The 20020-nt window shown below is 41.6% G+C and overlaps 1 protein-coding gene across 1 annotated transcript in view; it reads right to left on the bottom strand.

The window, feature by feature from the left end:
- NEK5 (NIMA related kinase 5) overlaps positions 1–20020 on the bottom strand; it is a 99213-nt gene that overhangs the window by 53922 nt on the left and 25271 nt on the right. The window contains 3 exon segments of the mRNA XM_089304204.1: positions 8026–8159; positions 10907–10988; positions 11064–11264. Of these exon segments, the coding sequence (XP_089160330.1) occupies positions 8026–8159; positions 10907–10988; positions 11064–11264 (417 nt within the window).

Raw genomic sequence — 20020 nt, forward strand, 5'->3', positions numbered from 1 at the left:
CTTAATGGACTTCTTAACCACCAGGCCAAATGCCTGTCCCAAAATGGAAGATTTTAAAAATTCACAATATGGAGCCGGCACTGTAGCACAGCAAGTAAAGCAGCCACCTGCAGTGCCAGCACCCGCTATGGGTGCTGGTTCTAGTCCTGACTGCTCTACTTCTGATCCAGCTGTCTGCTATGGCCTGGGAAAGCAGTAGAAGATAGCCCAAGTCCTTGGACCCCTGCACCTGTGTAGGAGACCCAGAAAAAGCTCCTGGCTCCTGGCTTTGGATCAGTGCAGCTCCGGCTGGTGTGGCCATCTGGGGAGTGAACCAGCGGATGGAAGACCTCTCTCTCCCTCTCTCTCTCTCTCGCTCTCTGCCTCTCCTCCTCTCTCTGTGTAACTCTGACTTTCAAATAAATAAATAAATAAATTTAATAAATAAATATTAAAAAAAAATTCACAATACAAGGGCGGGTGCTGTGGCCTAGTGGGTTAAGCCGCCACCTGCGGTGCCAGCATTCCATATGGGTGTTGGTTGAGTTCTTGCTCCTCCACTTCTAATCCAGTTCTCCACTAGTGTGCCTCAGAAAGCAGTGGAGTATGACACAAGTGCTTGGGCCCTTGCACCCACATGGGAGACCCAGAGGAAGCTCCTGGCTCTGGATTGGTCTAGCTCCAGTCTTTGTGGCCATTTGGGGAGTGAACTAGCAAATGGAAGATCTCTCTGTGCCACTCTCTCTCAGTCTGTAACTCTGCCTTTCAAATAAACAATTTTTTTAAAAAAGAATAATACAAATCCATGGTAACTGACAATTTCATAGCAACTATAGTTATCCCAAGAAACTGAAGATGCATTTTTACCATTTTCACTTTAAATTTGTTTTCAGAGTAAAATAATCCTAGAGTCACCAAATCCCAGAGTTGAACAAGAGCTTAAAGTCCAAATCTGGAGCTGGTGCTGTGGTGTAGCGGGTAAAGCCGCTGCCTGCAGTGCCAGCATCCCATATGAGTGCTGGTTCAAATCCTGGCTGCTCCACTTCCAATCCAGCTCTCTGCTATGGCCTGGGAAAGCAGCAGAAGATGGCCCAAGTTCTTGGGCCCCTACACCTGCATGGGAGACCAGGAAGAAGCTCCTGGCTCCTGGCTTTGGATCAGTGCAGCTCTGGTATTGTAGCCAATTAGGGAGTGAACCAGTGATGGAAGACCAACCTCTCTCTCTCTGCCTCTGCCTCTCCTTCTCTCTCTGTGTAACTCCAACTTTCAAATAAATAAATAAATAAATCTTTAAAAAATATATAATCTAAATACTATAGTATAGTATTCTATAATTTTTCTAAGTATAGATACAAATCAAGTATACTTCATGGCTAGAGTGAAAAAATTGTAGCTTTTGAATAGCTAACCTGACATCTGAATCTAAACTCAGAATTATTATTTTCTATTTTCATAAACACTTTAATGCACTTTATGGGAGAATAAATGCTACTGCACAACTCAAAAATTTGGTGCAACAATTTTAGTTTCTGAGAAAATGACTAAATGCAAAATGGCACCGTGACATTAAGAAAGAAGATGCTGAGTCATTCCTTCTTCCCAGGAAAACAAGGGAAGGCCATATTATAGCTGCAGTGAGCATATTACCATCCCAGGTCACTCCTCATCACCCTTCCCAGTATGGAAATTGAGTATGCAAATGAAAACATTCTCGTCATTCTCATCTAAAATTGACCCAAGAGGCTATGGGGAGAACATGCTCAGGTCACAGATGATTGTTCAGGGAACTGCCCTGCTAGGCCAATTCAAAGAAACAGGCTGCCTTATATTTCAGACTTTTTTTTCATCTTAGCAACTGTTAAGGGAATTGACAACTATGACCTTAAGACTAGCTTTATGAAGTAACCGCCACTGCTCACCAGTCAGAGTTTGCCAGCTCCCTATGCACTGTAAGTGCCAATGAACTTTCTTTCACAATAGTTTATATAGATATCTCCATCCTAATAAAGTTCCCAACCTTTCTTGTGTTCTCCAGACACAACACAGTAGCCTGTGTACATGTGTCCTGAATTGCAATTGGGAATTCTTCATTCCCAATTAAAAATTATTTTATTGGAGATTCTTCTCTATATTTTTGTTTGACCTTGACACCAACTAGAATAGAATGAGGAGATCCAGAAACACATGATTGCCTTAGAGCTAAGTAGAGACCACTGAGCTAGAAGATAAGAATCAGACCAAACTAAGATACAGAAGCCAGCCAAGATATTGGTGCTGAAAAGCAAAATAGGATCAATTTAATATTAAATATGACCACTATGCCCATTTAGCAGTTGATAATAAAAGAGAAAAAAATAAGATCAGTGGGGCAGATGTTTGGTGCAGTGGTTAAGATGCTGTTTTGGAACAACTGCATCCATATTAATGTGTTTGGGTTCAAGTCCCAGCCCTGGCTCTTCTGGTTTCAGTTATCTGCTAATGCATATTCTGGGAGGCAGTAGATGATGGCTTAAGGGTTTGAGTCCCTGCCACCCCCATGGAAGATTTTGATTGACTTTCTGGCTCCTGGGTTCAACCTGGCCCAGCTCTGGCTGTTGGGAGCATTTAAAGAATGAACCACTGGATGGGAGCTCTCCCTCTTTCTGTCTCTGTCTCTCTGCCTTTCAAATAAAATGAAAATAAATAAATAAGAGAATCAAACCATTGTAAAAATCTAGGAACTGGAGTTGAGAACATGAATAACCAAATGATTAAACATGAAATGCCCTCACTGTACCCTTAGAAGTAAGTCTGTAGGAATGTATGCAGAACTATGCAGCTTTACAGTTACAGACTTCATAGACTTCATAATTACTACTTTAGGAACATGGTGATTCTTCCCACCATGCCCTCCCTCCCACACACACTCCCAACCCCTCTTCCTCCTCCCTCTCTTATTCCCATTTTTATTTTTTACTGAGATCTATTTTCAATTGACTTTAAACACATATATTTAACTCTATGTTAAGTAAGGAGTTCAACCAATAGTATTTAAAAAACCAAACTGTTCCTCAGCAGTCAAGACAAAGGCTGTTCAACTCTTTGCTTCTCAAACTGGCAATTTCACTTCTACAGATTGCCTTTTAGATGCTCTGTTAGTTATCACAGGTCAGGGACAGCATGTCATATTTGTCCCTTTGGGATTAACTTATTTCACTAAGTATGATGTTTTCCAGATTCATCCATTTTGTTGTAAATGACTGGATTTCATTTTTTTAAACCACTGTGTAATATTCCATAGTATATATATCCCATAATTTCTTTATCCAGTCTTCAGTTGACAGGCATTTGGGTTGAATCCATGTCTTAGCTATTGTGAATTGAGATGCAATAAACATGGGGATGTAGACCTGAAATTCCCTTAAGCTGGGTGGTAAAAATATCGTCTTTATTTTATTTTATTTTTTTGACAGGCAGAGTTAGACAGTGAGAGAGAGAGACGAGAAAAAGGACTTCTTTCGGTTGGTTCACCCCCCAAATGGCTGCCACAGCCGGCGCACTGTGCCGATCCAAAGCCAGGAGCCAGATGCTTCTTCCTGGTCTCCCATGCGGGTGCAGGGCCCAAGCACTTGGGCCATCCTCCACTGCCTTCCCGGGCCACAGCAGAGAGCTGGCCTGGAAGAGGAGCAACCAGGACAGAATCCGGCACCCCAACCGGGACTAGAACCCGGGGTGCCGGCACCGCAGGCGGAGGATTAGCCTAATGAGCCGCAGCGCCAGCCCAAAAATACCATCTTTTTTTTTTTTTTTTTTTTTTTTTTTTTTGACAGGCAGAGTGGACAGTGAGAGAGACAGAGAGAAAGGTCTTCCTTTTTGCCGTTGGTTCACCCTCCAATGGCCGCCGCGGCCGGTGTACTGAGGCCGGCTCATCGCGCTGATCTGAAGCCAGGAGCCAGGTGCTTCTCCTGGTCTCCCATGGGGTGCAGGGCCCAAGCACTTGGGCCATCCTCCACTGCACTCCGGGGCCATAGCAGAGAGCTGGCCTGGAAGAGGGGCAACCGGGACAGAATCCGGCGCCCCGACTGGGACTAGAACCTGGTGTACCGGCGCCGCAAGGCAGAGGATTAGCCTATTGAGCCATGGTGCCGGCCACCAAAAGTATCATCTTAAGTGTTAAAGTGATCATATGGTTAGGAATAAGAGTCTGGTAATAATAATAATCATAGATAGAATTAAAAAGAAGTGAATGCTCTGGCATGGGAAGCAATCCACACAGCAGACTCATAATATGACAATTGCTTTAAATAACACTGTGACCTCAGAATCAGCCCTTAAGGCATTCTGGTCTGGCTGTGGATTCAAAAGGCTTCCATAGCCTAGGCAGCTCTTGTCAAGAGTCTCGGGTGATAATTGACGTCATACATATAAGAGTGTTAAATTAACAACAGGAGTCATTGTGCACTAACTTCCCATGCAGGACCTTTGTCCTCAAAGAGTTGTATTATAACTATTTCTAAGTGTTCCCAAAAGACATATCATTCTTGGATGCTTTGTTAAAGTTAATTAAGTTTTTAGAAAAAGAAGTGAAATTAAATTCAAGATGCAATGACTTTGAACAACCCTTGTCTCAACTGTTGAGGAACAGTATTTTTTTTTTTTTTCACCATGCAAATTGTTGAACACTTTACTTAGTATAGAGGTGGTCTTCTGTGTATAAAGTTAATCGAAAATGAATCTTAGTGGAGAATGGGACTGGGAATGGGAGAGGGAGGAGGGGTAGGAGAGCAGGCATGGAGGGAAGAATCACTATATTCCTAAAGTTGTACTTATGAAATGCATGAAGTCTGGATTCTTTAAATAAAAGGTTTATTTGGGGGAATATAAATAAAAGAATAAATAAATAAAAATAAAATAAAATAGCTCTGGTAAAAAAAATGCCCTCACTGTAAAGGAATAACATGCTATACCCTTTGTTTTTTAAGATTTTTTTTTTTTTAATTTCAAAGGCAGAGTGACAGAGAGAGAGGGAGAGACAGAGAGATCCACGGGTTCACTCCCTAAATGGCTATAACAGCAGGTTAGGCCAGGCCAAAACCAGAAGCCAGAACTCCATCCAAGTTTCCCATGTAGATGGCAGGGACTCAAATACTTGAGCCACAACCTTTTGCCTCCCAGGTGCATTTGCAGGGAGCTTGACTGGAAGCAGAGTAGCTAGGAATAGAACTGGCACTCTAACATGGGATGCAAGTGTTCCAAACAGAGGCTTAACCCATTGCACTATAACACTCTTCTTTAATTTTTTTAATGCTATGTGATTCATATTTTATTTTTAGATCTATTTATTTATTTATTTGAAAAGCAGAGTTAGAGAGAGAGAGAGAAAGGCTGAGACAGAGAGAGATCTTCCACCTGCTGTTTCACTCCACAAATGTCTGCAACAGCAGGGGTTGGGGCAGGCCAAAGCCAGCAGCCAGGAGCTTCACCCAGGTCTCCCATGTGGGTGTGGGGGCCCAAGCACCTGGGCCATCTTCTGTTGCTTTCCTAAGTAGGAAAAGCAGGGAGCTGGATATGATTCATATCATGTTACATCATGGATATGATTCATATCTTTGTTACAATAAGCCATATGGAATTGTAGATATATGATCATATAAAATGGCATTTTCTGTTTAAATGTTAAATATATAGATTTGATTTAATAGTCTAAATAAAAATTATACGTACATCTTTACTTCTTTGAGAGTGAAAAGTAGTTTTCTTCATTTTATAATTTCATTGTATAAAGTCCAGAAGTAATTACTAATTACTTAACTGAAAATTGGTTAGAAATAAAAGTATTGGGAGGAAATAAATAGATTTTTTAGGATTTTCTCTAATCCTGAACAGTAAGAAGAACATCTGAAGTGGTTCCTATGTGGACCCATTTATTTCATTGCTGTTGGAAGGATTAGAAAAAATGTCAACTTATTCCACAGTTCTCCTAACTTAATTTACTTTTGCTCTCCCACATGTCTAATACACAGTATTCTGAATCACAATGCACTTTTTAAAATTCCTTAAAGTTAAAATTTTATTAAACAAAGGTTAATTTATTAATTGGTCAATAATTTAACCAATAGTTAAAATCTGTTTAGGGGTTGGCGCTATGGTATAGCAGATAAAGCCCCCACCTGCGATGCTGGCATCCCATGTGGGTGCTGGTTTGAGCCCCAGCTGCTTCATTTCCAATCCAGCTCCCTACTAATGTTCCTGGGAAAGCAGCAGAAGGTAGCCCGGTTCTCTGTGCCCCTGCACCCATGTTGGAGATCAGGAAGAAGCTCCTGGCTCCTGGCTTCAGCCTGGCCCAGCCCTGACTGTTGCAACCATCTGGGGAGTGAACTGGTGGATGCAAGACCTCTCTCTGTAACTCTGCCTTTCAAAAAAATAAAGTAAATCTGTTTATAAACTAACACATTTTTTAAAATGTCTTTTAAGTAAACATTTAGTAAATGTACTTCCAAATTGCCCTCTAATTACACTATGTGCCTTTAGAAATACAATTTGCCAACTAAAAGGCAATAACCATTTTATCATTTATATAACAGGAGTAATTCATTAGCATGAAGATTAAACACGCTGCTGAAGTGGGTTCAAGTAACGAAGCATAAAGAACCCTTAGGTGAAGATCAGTTATTATATAATAAAAGTGTCTCCTTTATATATGTATATATATGTATGCATGTTAGAATTAAAATATGAAGTAAAGAGTGTTTTCTGTGGCTAAGTTACTCACTTTTATAGAAAATCCCTACTTTTTCAAAGAAGTTAGAAGAATTTCAGTTATAAAAGGAAAATGAAAATCATTGTATACTTGTAACAAATCATAGCATTTAGGGACCAGCATCACGGCACAGCAGTTTAAGCCACCACTTGCAATGCCAGTGTCATATATGGGCACCAATTTGAGTCCTGGCTGTTCCTATTCTGATTCAGCTCTCTGCTAATGCTCCTAGGAAAGCAGCAGAAGATGGCGCAATTGCTTGGGGCCCAGCTACCCACGTGAGAGACCTGGATAAAGTTCTAGGCTCCTCCTGGCTTCGGTCTGGCTCAAACCCAGCCACTGCAGCCCTCTGAGGAGTACCTAGTGGATGTAAGGTCTCTCCCTCTCTCTGTAACTCTGCCTTTCAAACAAATAAACAAATCTTTATTTTAAAAATGTAGCATTAAAAAAAAGGAGTTAGAGTTGTGGTATAGCAGGTTAAGGCATTGCCTGCAACCCAGCGACCCATATGATTGCTGGTTCAAGTCTCAGCTGCTCCACTTTCCAACCAGCTCCCTGCTAATGCTCCATAGAAGGCAGCAGAGGATGGCCCAAGTGCTTGGATCCCTGCCACCCTCATGAGAGAGCCAGATGGTGTTCTAGGCTCCTGGCTTCAACCTGGCCCAGCCCTGGATATTGTGGCCATTTGGGTGAACCAGCAAATGAAAGATCTCTCTGTTCTCTCTGTAACTCTGCTTTCCAAATAAACAAAATCTTATTTAAAAATTAAAAAAAAAAAAAAAAAAGGAGCCGGCACTCTGGTACAGCAGCTTAGAGCCACAGCCTGCAGCGCAGGCATCCCATTTGGGCGCTGGTTCGAGTCCCAGCTGCTCTGCTTCTGATCTGGCTCTCTGCTATGGCCTGGGAAAGCAGTGTGTGATTGTCCATGTCTTTGGGCCCCTGCACCCACGTGGGAGACCTGGAGGAGGCTCCTGCCTCCTGGTTTCGAATCAGCTCAGCTCTAGCTGTTGCGATCATTTGGGGATTGAACCAGTGGGTGGAGGACCTCTCTCTGGCTCTACCTCTCTCTGTAACTATGACTTTCAAATAAATAAAATACATCTTTTAAAACATTTTTTTAAAAACACATATAACTAGAAGTTGTCCCATGAAGTACCCCTGCAGTACACACTACAGAAGGATTTTATAATAAGTACAAAACTACTGGGTTCCAAATTAATTAGACTGTACCACGTGAAGACTTGCAGATAGGTCTATCAGGTCACACCAAAGGTTAAGAATCAGAAGGAGGATTTAGTACCACTTACGGACATGGGCTCCGGGGCTCCAGCTGGGGGTCTCCATTCATTTCTGTATAATATGTCCTTCTTTTTCTCTGGTCCTGATAGCCTTGATCTTGGTGGACACTTTACCTGGAATCTCACTTTCCGTATTTTAAAATCTTATTTAAGCAAAACAGAATACCATCATTTAAAAGCATTTCTATACCTTTAACATTGACACTTGACATAAACTAGATCTGATACCACAGTTAAGTTTATTTTAGTTGGAGATATTTTATACACAGTGAGAAAAGTACTGATGAAAAACTTCTATGTATTTTCTTTGGAGAAAACAATAATTCCTGAGCTCCTTTACACAGCTCTAGTAACATATCATACTATTTTTAAAAAACTAGGGGGTCAGGCACTTGGTCTAGCAGCTAAGATGTGGGTTAGGATGGCTGCATCTTATATAGTGGTGCCTAGATTCAATACCAGCTTCCGGCTCCTGATCCAGTTTCTGCTAATGTGTACCTTGGGAGGCAGCTGTAGTAGCTCAAGTAATTGAATTCCTGCTAAACACATGGGAGACCTGGATTGAGTTCCTGGCTATGGGCTTTGGTCCTAGCCCAACCCTGGCTGTTGTAGGCATTTGGGGAGCCAACCAGAGGATGGGAGTTCTCTCTGTCTCTCCCACTCTCCCTATATATGTCTCTCAAATAAATAAATGTTTTTAAATTAGGAATTAATTTTAACATCTACAGAAAAAATATGCATGGGATAATGGCAAAAGTAATTAAATGTAGTAATCAGAGCTTGGGCTTTTGAGCCACACCATTTATATCACATTGTTGGTTGCAATTTACGGGTAGGCTTTTTAAAAATTTTTTTATAGCTTTTATTTATTTTTAATTTTTTAATTTAGTTACTTAAATTTTATTTTAAAGACAAAAAGAAAGGCTGGTGTTGTGGCAGAGTGGGTAAATCTGCTACCTGTGACACTGGCATCCCATATGGGCACCAGTTTGAGTACTGGCTGCTCCACTTCCAATCCAGCTCCCTGCTAATTCACCTGGGAAAGCAGCAGAATATGGCCCAAGCGCTTGGGCTCCTGCACCCACATGGGAGACCTGTATGGAGTTCCTGGCTCCTGGTTTCAGTCTGGTCTAGCTCTGACCTTTGCAGCCATTTGGGGAGTGAAATGGCAGATGGAAGACCTCTCTCTGTGTCTCACTCTCTCTTTCTGTAATTCTGCCTTTCAAATAAATAAAATAAATCTTTTTTTTTAAAAATTCAAAGAGATATGGAGAAACAGAGAGGTTTTCCATCTGTTGGTTCACCCCCTAAAATGCCCACAACATGGGCCAGGCCAAAGCCCTGAGTCTGAAACTCTATCTGGGTCTCCTATATGGGTGGCAGGGACCCAAGTACTTTAGCCATCAACTGCTACCTCCCAGGGTGCACATTGGCAGGAAGCTGGAATCAGGGTTGAAGCTGGGACTTAAACCCAAGCACTCTGATAAGGAATGCTGCCATCCTGAACAGTGTCTTAACTGCTGCACCAGATGTCTGCCCTCATGAATAGATTTTCTAATATGTTTGTCTTTATCTCAAAAATTTGTTTTCCTTTCTTTCCTATATTAGAAATATGGACAATACATTTTCTCTCATCCTCTACCTTCCAAACATTCTCAGTCTAGGCAGATATATAATAATGTCATATCAAATTAAACAGGGCAGGCTGGCGCTGCGGCTCACTGGGCTAATCCTCCGCCTTGCGGCGCCGGCACACCGGGTTCTAGTCCCAGTCGGGGCGCCGGATTCTGTCCCGGTTGCCCCTCTTCCAGGCCAGCTCTCTGCTGTGGCCAGGGAGTGCAGTGGAGGATGGCCCAAGTGCTTGGGCCCTGCACCCCATGGGAGACCAGGAAAAGCACCTGGCTCCTGCCATCAGATCAGCGCGGTGCGCCGGCCACGGCGGCCATTGGAGGGTGAACCAACGGCAAAGGAAGACCTTTCTCTCTGTCTCTCTCTCACTGTCCACTCTGTTAAAAAAAAAAAAAAAAAAAAAAAAAAAAAAAAAAAAAAAAGGTCAAATTAAGCAGGGCAAAGAGGCCCATTCATTTTCCCATTGTAGCTTTCCTTGACTTTAGTTAATCCAACACAGTGGATAGTATTTTCCCACCATAGATGTTATGGAGAGATTCTCTACTTCTGATCCTTTAAGCCCAGACACGCAGTTACGGTTCAATCTTCCACTCTTACTTCCACAGCATCAATGGAATTGGTAGCTTTCTCTTCCTTAATGCCTTCTCCTCTGTACACACACAGCAACCATCACTTCAGCAGCTCCTTGACATTATGACCAAAGTTGTTTTGCCTACTTAGCATTATCATACAGGATCACTTGCTGTCTTCGTGGGGTGGTCCTATGGTAATTGTTTTCTGTCACTGATAAGTTTCAAGATGCTAACTTCAACTCCCATGGGCATTTGCAAAAGAATTCATAATCACTAGTCTATCCTCCGTATTTCAGAAAAATAAGCTTCCTTTCATCATCCCATGTCTGTCTGCAAACCTTCTCCCACTCCATCCTCTCCACACAAAAAGCCTGGATTCAACCTCTTTAAGTATCTCCACTAACATGACCTCTGCTTCATCAAGTTTCCCAACTAATGAAAAGGAGCTGGCTCCTCTGGGTTCTACCTGAGCTAGACACATAAGGACAACTTTCTGGCACCCCCCACCTGTTGCCACTTGACAAGACGATTCTCCTGCTTATACTGCTCATATATATATATATATATTTTTAATGTTCGTGTTCAACATATTTGGTGGAATTCCTTCACCAATGCTGCCAGCCTTATACTTTGCTGTGTGAGACATGCATAATAAACACTTTTTGACTGCATGGTTAAATCATTCTTACCCCGAATGGCCTTCTCAGCAGGTGCTAAAGCTGCTGATGTGGCCGTGTGGATGAGTGGGTGACTGAACTCTTCCTGAATGACCTAAAGCAGAACAGGTGTGTCAATACCCTGGGAACCACGTCTCTGTCAAAATCCCAGCAGTCACCCAGAACTCACCTCAGGAGTCAAGTATTTGCCAATAAGTTTCTCTAAAAAGGGCCTTTTCAAAATGGAATTAACAGATGGTCGATCTCGAGGAGATACTTTAAAGAGCTGAGATACCAAGGACCGAAGATCATGAGAAAATCTTGGTGATATTGGGGTGAAATGCGCTTGGCAAATCTTCAGAACAAGTTGGTGTAAGTTATTGCCCTCAAACTGAAAAGACAAAGAGTAATTATACTAAATCAGGAAAGTTAAATACTAGTATTAAAGTAACATATACACCAAAAGCAAAAGAATGCTTTAAAGCTGCAGTGGACTCTGGTCCACGTTAACTTATTTTTATCCACTAATATTTTATGAGTAGATTTTTTAAGGATTTATTTATTTATTTGAAAGGCAGAGTTATGAGAGAGAGAAGGAGAGGGGGAGGGAGGGAGGGAGGAAAAGAGAAAGAGAGAGAAAGAGAGAGAAAGAGAGAGAGAGAGAGAGAGAGAGAGAGAATTTACCACACCCAACTAGGGTGTCATCTTAGACACTCCCCTTACCTTGGAGCACTGAACAAAGTTCCCTGACCACACCCAGGATACACCTCTTGAGTATTCACTGAAAGAGCAGACACTCCACTAAGCCACAGAGGAACAGTCCAAAGATAAAAGCCATCACAGAGAACCAAAAGAAAAAAAAAAAAGAAACAGAAATGCCTAATAATAAATGCAGCAAAAAACAAGAATAAGGAAGACAACATAATGCCCCCCAAAGAACACAACACTTCAATACTAGAATGTGAAGATGAAGAGATTGAAGAAATGCCAGAAACGGAATTTTAAAAACTGATTGTAGAATTACTTAGAAGTAATCAGAAGCAGGGGCTAGAGCTGTGGTGTAGTGATAAAGCTGCTGCCTGTAGAGCCAGCATCCCATATGGGCGCTGGTTCGAGTCCTAGCTGCTCCACTTCCAATCCGGCTCTCTGCTACGGCCTGGGAAAGCAGTAGAAGATGGCCCAAGTCCTTGGGACCCTGCACTGTATGGAAAGGCCCAGAAGAAGCTCCTGGTTCCTGGCTTTGCATCAGCACATCTCTGGCTGTTGCAGCCAATTAGAGAGTGAACCAACAGATGGAAGACCCCCCCCCCCCGCCTCTCCTCTTTCTGTGTAACTCTGACTTTCAAATAAATAAATAAGTCTTTTTTAAAAAAGTAAGCAGAAGCAAATTCACAAACTAAAGAAATCCATACATGACATGAATGAAAATTTGTCCCACAAAATTGAGATTTTAAAGGGAAATCAAAATGAAATATTAGAAATGAAGAATTTAATAGAACAAATTAAAATACAGTGAAAATACAGACTCAGTAAAACAGAAAAAGAAGACAAATCTCTGGAAATTTTACAATCAGACTCAAAAAAAAAAAGGAAGAAGAAATAGGAAAACTAAAAAAGAGTGTCAGAGATTCATAGGATACTACCAAATGACCCAACATGAGTTTTTGGAGTTCCTGAAGGCATGTTAAGAGAGAATGGATTAGAAGGAATTTTAGTGAAATAATTACAGAAAACTTGCCTAATTTGGAGTAAGAAAGGGACATCCAAGTACAGGAAGTACATAGAACTCCTAATACATATAACCAGAAAATATTTTCACCATGACACATTGTAGTCAAACTCTCCACAGTAAAACATAAAGAAAAGATTCTAAAATGCACACAAGAGAAATGCCACGTTACTTTCATAGAATCTCCAATTAGACTCACAGTTGACTTCTCATCAGATACTCTACAGGCTAGAAGGGAATGGCAAGTTATAGTCCAAGTCTTAAGAGAAAAAAAAGTCAACCCAGAATACTGTTTCCTACAAAGCCCTCATTTATGAATGAAGGCAATATAAAGACCTTCCATAACAAACAAATTGAAAGAATTTGTCCCTAGTTGTCCAGCCTTACAAAATATGCTTAAGGATGTGCTACACACAGAAACACAGAAACATGGTCATCACTATGAAAGAAAGTGAAGGCAGAAAATCTACAAGTAAAATTCCATAGGAAATCCGAAGTAAAAAATGGAAAAATGGCAGGGCCAAGTCATTACTTATCATTAGTCACCTTGAATGTAAATGGCCTCAAGTCTCCAGTTAAATGATACAGACTGGCTGAATGGATTAAAAAACAAAACCCATCTATTTTACTGCCTATAAGAAACACATCTCACCAAAAAAGATATATGCAGACTGAAAGTGAAAGGATGGAAAAAGGTATTCCATGCTAACAGAAACAGAAAAAAGAGCTAGTGTACCCATCATATACCAGACAAAATAGACTTTCACATGAAAACTGTAAAAACAAAGATGGGCACTATGTAATGACTAAGGGATCAATTAAACAGAAAGATGTGACTATTACAAATGTATATACACCTAATTACAGGGCACCTGGTTATTTAAAAGAAATGTTAATGGATCTAAAGGGAGACATAGACTCCAATACAATAGTAATGGATGACTTTAATATCCTATTTTCAGCAATGGACAGATCAACCAGAAAGAAAATCAAAATGGAAACAGCAGAGTTAATCAACACTATAGACTAAATGGACCTAATAGATACCTACAGAACTTCTCATCCTACATATGCAGAATACACATTCTTCTAACCAGTGCATGGAACTTTCTCTATGAAAGATCACATGATAGGCCATAAGCAAGTCTCAGCAAATTAAAAAAAAATCCAAATCATACTATCCATATTCTCTGACCACAATGGGATGAAGTTGGAAATTAACAACTCAAGAACCTCTAAAACATATATAAACACATGGAGATTGAACAACATGCTTCCAAATGAACAATGGGTCACTGGAGAAATCAAAAAGTTCCTGGAATCAAATGAAGACAACAATACAACCATCTAAAACTTATGGTATACAGCAAAAGCAGTGTTAAGAAAAAAGTTTATAGCAATTGGTGCCTACATCAAGAAACTGGAAAGGCACCAAATAAATGAGCTATCAACGCATCTCAAGGACCTAGAAAAACAGCAGCAAAAAAAGAAGGAGAAGACCCAAATCAATAAAATTTGAGATGAAAAAGGAAATGTAACGACAGACACCACAGAAATAAAAAGAATCATCAGTAATTACTACAAAAAGCTGTGCGCCAACAAATTGGGAAAACTAGAAGTCATGGATAGATTCTTGAACACATGCACACTACCTAAATTGAGCCATGAAAACATGGAAAACCTAAAAAACTAATAACCAAGATTGAAATTGAATCAGTAATAAAAACCTTCCCAGCAAAGAAAAGTCCAAGACCGGATAGCTTCACTGATGAATTCTTTTGTTTGTTTGTTTGTTTGACAGATAGAGTTAGACAGTGAGAGAGAGAAAGGTCTTCCCTCCATTGGTTCATCCCCAAATGGCCACCATGGCCAGAGCTACGCCGATCTGAAGCCGAGAGCCAGGTACTTCTTCCTGCTCTCCCATGCGGGTGCAGGTGCCCAAGCACTTGGGCCATCCTCCACTGCCTTCCTGGGCCACAGCAGAGAGCTGGACTGGAAGAGGAGCAACTGGGACTAGAACCCAGCGCCCATATAGGATGCTGGTGCCACAGGCGGAGGATTAACCAAGTGATCCATGGCGCCAGCCCCCTCACTGCTGAATTCTACCAGACATTTAAAGAGCTAACTCCAATTCTTCTCAAGCTAGTCAAAACAACTGGAAGGGAGGGAATCCTCTCAAACTCCTATAAAGCCAGCACACCTTAATTCCTAAACCAGAAAAAGATCCAACAGAGAAAGAGAACTACAGACCAATTTCCCTGATGATCATAGACTTAAAAATCCTCAACAAAATACTAGCCAATTGAATCCAACAACACATCAGAAAGATCATTCACGTGGACCAAGTAGGAATTACTCCTGATACGCAAGGATGGTTCAACATTCACAAATCAATGTGATATATCACATTAACAAACTGAAGTACAAAAACCATAGATGCAGAGAAAGCATTTGATAAAATACAGCACCTTTTCATGATTAAAACTTTAAGCAAATTGGGTATAGAAGGAACATTTTTCAACATAATCAAGGCAATTTATGACAAACCCATGGCCAGCATTCTATTGAATGGGGAAAAGTTGGAAGTGTTCCCATTGAGATACAGAACCAGACAAGGATGCCCACTCTCAACAATGCTATCCAATATAGTCCTGGAAGTTTTAGCCAGAGCCATTAGGCAAGAAAAAGAAACCAAAGGGATACAAATTGGGAAGGAGGAAGTCAAACTATCCCTATTTGCAGTTGACATGATCCTACACATAGAAGATCCAAGAGACTCCACTAAGAGACTATTGGAACTCCCAGAAGGGTTTGGTAAAGTGGCAGGATATAAAATCAACACACAAAAATCAATAGCATTTGTATACACAGACAATGCCATAGCTGAGAAAGAACTTCTAAGATCAATCCCATTCACAATAGCTATTAAAAAATCAAATACCTTGGAATAAATTTTTTTTATCTTTTATTTAATGAATATAAATTTCCAAAGTACGACTCATGGGTTACAATGGCTTCCCCCCCCATACCGTCCCTCCCACCCACAACCCTCCCCTTTCCCACTCCCTCTCCCCTTCCATTCACAACCTTGGAATAAATTTAACCAAGGATATCAAAGATCTCTACAATGAGAATTACAAAATATTAAAGAAAGGAATAGAATAAGACATAAAAAATAAGAAAATTTTCCATGTTCACGGATTAGAAGAAGCAATATCATAAAAATGTCCATATTACCAAAAGCAATTTATAGATACAATGCAATACCAACCAAAATAATAACATTCTTCTCAGATACAGAAAAAAGATGCTGAAATTCCTATAGAAACACAGGAGGCTGGCACTGCGGCTCAATAGGCTAATCCTCCGCTTGCGGTGCTGGCATACTGGGTTCTAGTCCCGGTCGGGGCGCCGGATTCTGTCCCGGTTGCCCCTCTTCCAGGCCAGCTCTCTGTTATGGCCTGGGAGTGCAGTGGAGGATGGCCCAAGTGCTTGGGCCCTGCACCCACATGGGAGACCAGGAGAAGCACCTGGCTCCTGGCTTCGGACCAGTGCAGTGCACCAGCTGCAGCGGCCATTGGGGGGGGTGAACCAACAGTAAAGGAAGACCTTTCTCTCTGTCTCTCTCACTGTCCACTCTGCCTGTCAAAAAAAAAAAAAAAGGCAAAAAAGAAACACAGGAGACCTCGAATGGCTAAAGCAATCTTACACAATAAAAACAAAGCTGGAAGCATCACAACATCAGATTCAAAGATATACTACAGGACAGTTATAATCAAAATAGCCTGGTACTAGTACAGAAACAGATGGATAGACCAATGGAACAGAAGATAAAAGCCAGGTGTCCTTTTAGTAAATTATACTTATCATGTCCACTCACTGCAAACAGGCCACTGCCCCCAGTTAATACTGCAAAATTGCTTCCCACAGCTCCTGTTTTTTCACTCTGCTTGCATGTGAGATCCCTGTGGGCTCTGAATAGCACTCAGTGTTCTTACATGTTCTGAGAGTATTTGTGAACAATAAATTAATGTTGATCTTAAAAAAAGAAGATAAATGCTAGAAATCAATACCTGCATCTACAACTGACTTATTTTTGAGAAAGGAGCTAAAATCAATTCCTGGAGCAACAGCAGTCTCTTCAGTAAATAATGCTGGGAAAACTGGATCTCCACATGCAGAAGTATGAAGCAATACCCCTACCTTACACCTTATACAAATATCCACTCAAAATCGATTAAAGACCTAAATCTACAACCTGACACTATCAAGTTATTAGAGAACACTGGGGAACTCTGTAAGACACTGACATAGTCAAACAGTTCTTGGAAAAGACCCCAGAGGCATAGGCAATCAAAGCCAAAATTCACAAATGGAATTACATCAAATTGAGAAGTTTCTGTACTGCAAAAGAAACACTCAGCAAAGTGAAGAGGCAACCAACTAAATAGAAATTATTTGCAAACTATGCAACTGATAAAGGATTAGCTCAAGAAACTCAACAACAAAACAAACAACCCACTTAAGAAATAGGCAAAGGACTTAAACAGGCATTTTCAAAAGAGGAAATCCAAATGGCCAACAGACACATGAAAAAATTCTCAGGATCACTAGCCATTAGGGAAAGGCAAATCAAAACCACAATGAGGTTTCTCCTCATCCCAGTTAGATTGGCTTTTTTTTTTTTTTTTTTTTTTTGCCAGGCAGAGTTAGACAGTGAGAGAAAGAGAGATGGAGAGAGAGAGAGAGTTATAGACAGTGAGAGAGAGGGAGAGACAGAGAGAAAGGTCTTCCTTCCTTTGGTTCAGCCCCCAAATAGCTGCTACAGCCGGCACACTGTGCTGATCCGAAGCTAGGAGCCAGGTGCTTCCTCCTGGTCTCCCATGTGGGTGCAGGGTCCAAGTGCTTGGGCCATCCTCCACTGCCTTCCCGGGCCACAGCAGAGAGCTGGACTGGAAGAGGGGAGACTGAGACAGAATCCGGCACCCCGAGCAGGACTAGAACCTGGGGTGCCGGCGCCACAGGCGGAGGATTAGCCTAGTGAGCCGGGGTGCCGGCCTAGATTGGCTTTGATACAGAAATGAACAAAAAACAAATGCTAGTGAGGATATGGGGAAAAGGTACTCTATGGCCGGCGCCACGGCTCACTAGGCTAATCCTCTGTCTTGCGGCGCCGGCACACCGGGTTCTAGTCCCGGTCGGGGCGCCGGATTCTGTCCCGGTTGCCCCTCTTCCTGTCCAGCTCTCTGCTGTGGCCAGGGAGTGCAGTGGAGGATGGCCCAAGTCCTTGGGCCCTGCACCCCATGGGAGACCAGGAGAAGCACCTGGCTCCTGTCATCAGATCAGCGCAGTGCACCGGACGCAGCGCGCCAGCTGCGGCGGCCATTGGAGGGTGAACCAACAGCAAAGGAAGACCTTTCTCTCTGTCTCTCTCTCTCACTGTCCACTCTGCCTGTCAAAAAAAAAAAAGGTACTCTAATCCACTGTTGGTGGGAATGTAAACTGATACAGCCACTGTGGAAGACAGTATGGAGACAACTCAGAAATCTTAATATAGAACTGCCATATGACCCAGCCATCTCACTCCTAGGAATTTACTCAAGGGAAACAAAATCAGCATATGAGAGAGTTATCTGTACCTCCATGTTTCTTTCAGCTGAATTCACAAAAGCTAAGATATGGAATTAACCCAAATGTCCATCAACTGAAGACTGGATAAAGAACTTATGGGATATGTACTTCATGGAATACTACACAGAAGTTAAAAAAACCTATGAAACCCTGTTGTTTGCAACAAAATCGATGAAACTGGAGGATATCATACTTAGTGAAATAAGCCAGTCCCCAAAGGACAAATACTATATATTCTCCCTGATCTGTGATAATTAATGGAGCACCTAAAGTGTAATCTATAGAAGTGAAATTGACACTTTGAGATGCAATGACTTTGACAGTCCTTGTCTCAACTGTCGAGGAAAAGTTTTCTTCTTTTTTCATGCTATTTGTTGAAATCTTAGTTAATCAGTATGTATAGAAAGTTAACTGAAAATAGATCTTAGTAAAAAAATTATAACGGGAAGAGGAGAGGGAGGAGGAAGAAGGGTGAGAGTGCAGGAGAGAGGGTGAGTATAGTGGGAAGAATCACTATGTTCCTAAAGCTGTATTTATTAAATGCATGAAGTTTGTATTGCTTAAATAAAAGGTTTCTGGGGAAAAAGGTAACAGTTCAGGTTTTGGTCAGACACTAGCTTGGTGACTTTTGACAATAATGATGAAGATGACAACTGTGTAGAAAAGAAGTAACACAGCAACCTACCCTTAGAAAGGCCTGATTAAAATGTTGCCCTTTTGGGGGCTGGACTTGTGGTTCAGCAAGTTAAGCTGCTGCCTATGATGCTGGCTTCCAGTATGAGCACTGGGTGGAATCTCAGCTGCTCCACTTCAGATCTAGCTCCTTGCTAATGCACCTGAGAAAGCAGCAGATGGTTCAAGTAATCGGGCACCTGCACCCACAGGAGAGACCCGAATGGTGTTCCTGGCTCCTGCCTTTGGCCTGGCCCAGTCCCATTGTTGTGGCCATTTGGGGAGTGAACCAACAGATTGAAGATCTCTCTCACTCTTTTGCATCTTTCCTTGTCTGTCACTCTGCCTTTCAAATAAATAAAATATTAAAAAAAATTTTAAGATTTTATTTATTTGAGATGCAGGGTTACAGACAGAGGGAAAGACAGAGAAAATTCCTCCATCCTCTTGTTCATTCCCCAAATGGCTGCAACAGCCAGACCTGAGCCAATCCAAAACCAAGAGCCAGGAGCTTCTTCCAGGTCTGACATGCAGGTGCAGGGGCCCAAGTACTTGGGCCATCTTCTACTGCTTTCCCAGGCCATAGTACACAGCTGGATTGGAAGAGGAGCAGCCAGGACAGGAACTGTCACACATATGGGATGTTGGCACTAAAAGCTGATGCTTAATCTACTACACCACAGCGCCAGCCCCTCTTAAAAATTTTTAAAAATAAAATAAAATATTGCCCTTGATTGGTCTCTGGGAACTTAGATTACATGAGAATTTTCACCATTCCTTAGATGTGGAGAGTGGCTCTCTTTGCCTAAGTATTATGGTATATGTGGAACACCTGCTTTCTTTCTAGGTGTCTAGAAGTTTGGTATGTGCTAAGCAGAGGGTACCTATGTGACCAGTCACCAATAAAAACGCTGGGTACTAGGTTCTTCATGACTTACCATGCAAATGACATTTAGCAAGTGTTGTCACAACCTGTTTCTGAAGTAACAGTATAAGCACATCCTGGGTGACCTCTGGGAGAAGACTCTGCAAAGCTTGTGCCTGACTTCCTTTAGACTTTGCCCCATGCACATTTTCCTTTGCTGAATATGTATATGCACACACAATTTACTTGT

The sequence above is a fragment of the Oryctolagus cuniculus genome, chromosome 9 (genome assembly GCF_051225735.1).
Source record: "Oryctolagus cuniculus isolate XC-2025 breed Fujian yellow rabbit chromosome 9, ASM5122573v1, whole genome shotgun sequence".
Taxonomy (NCBI): domain Eukaryota; kingdom Metazoa; phylum Chordata; class Mammalia; order Lagomorpha; family Leporidae; genus Oryctolagus; species Oryctolagus cuniculus.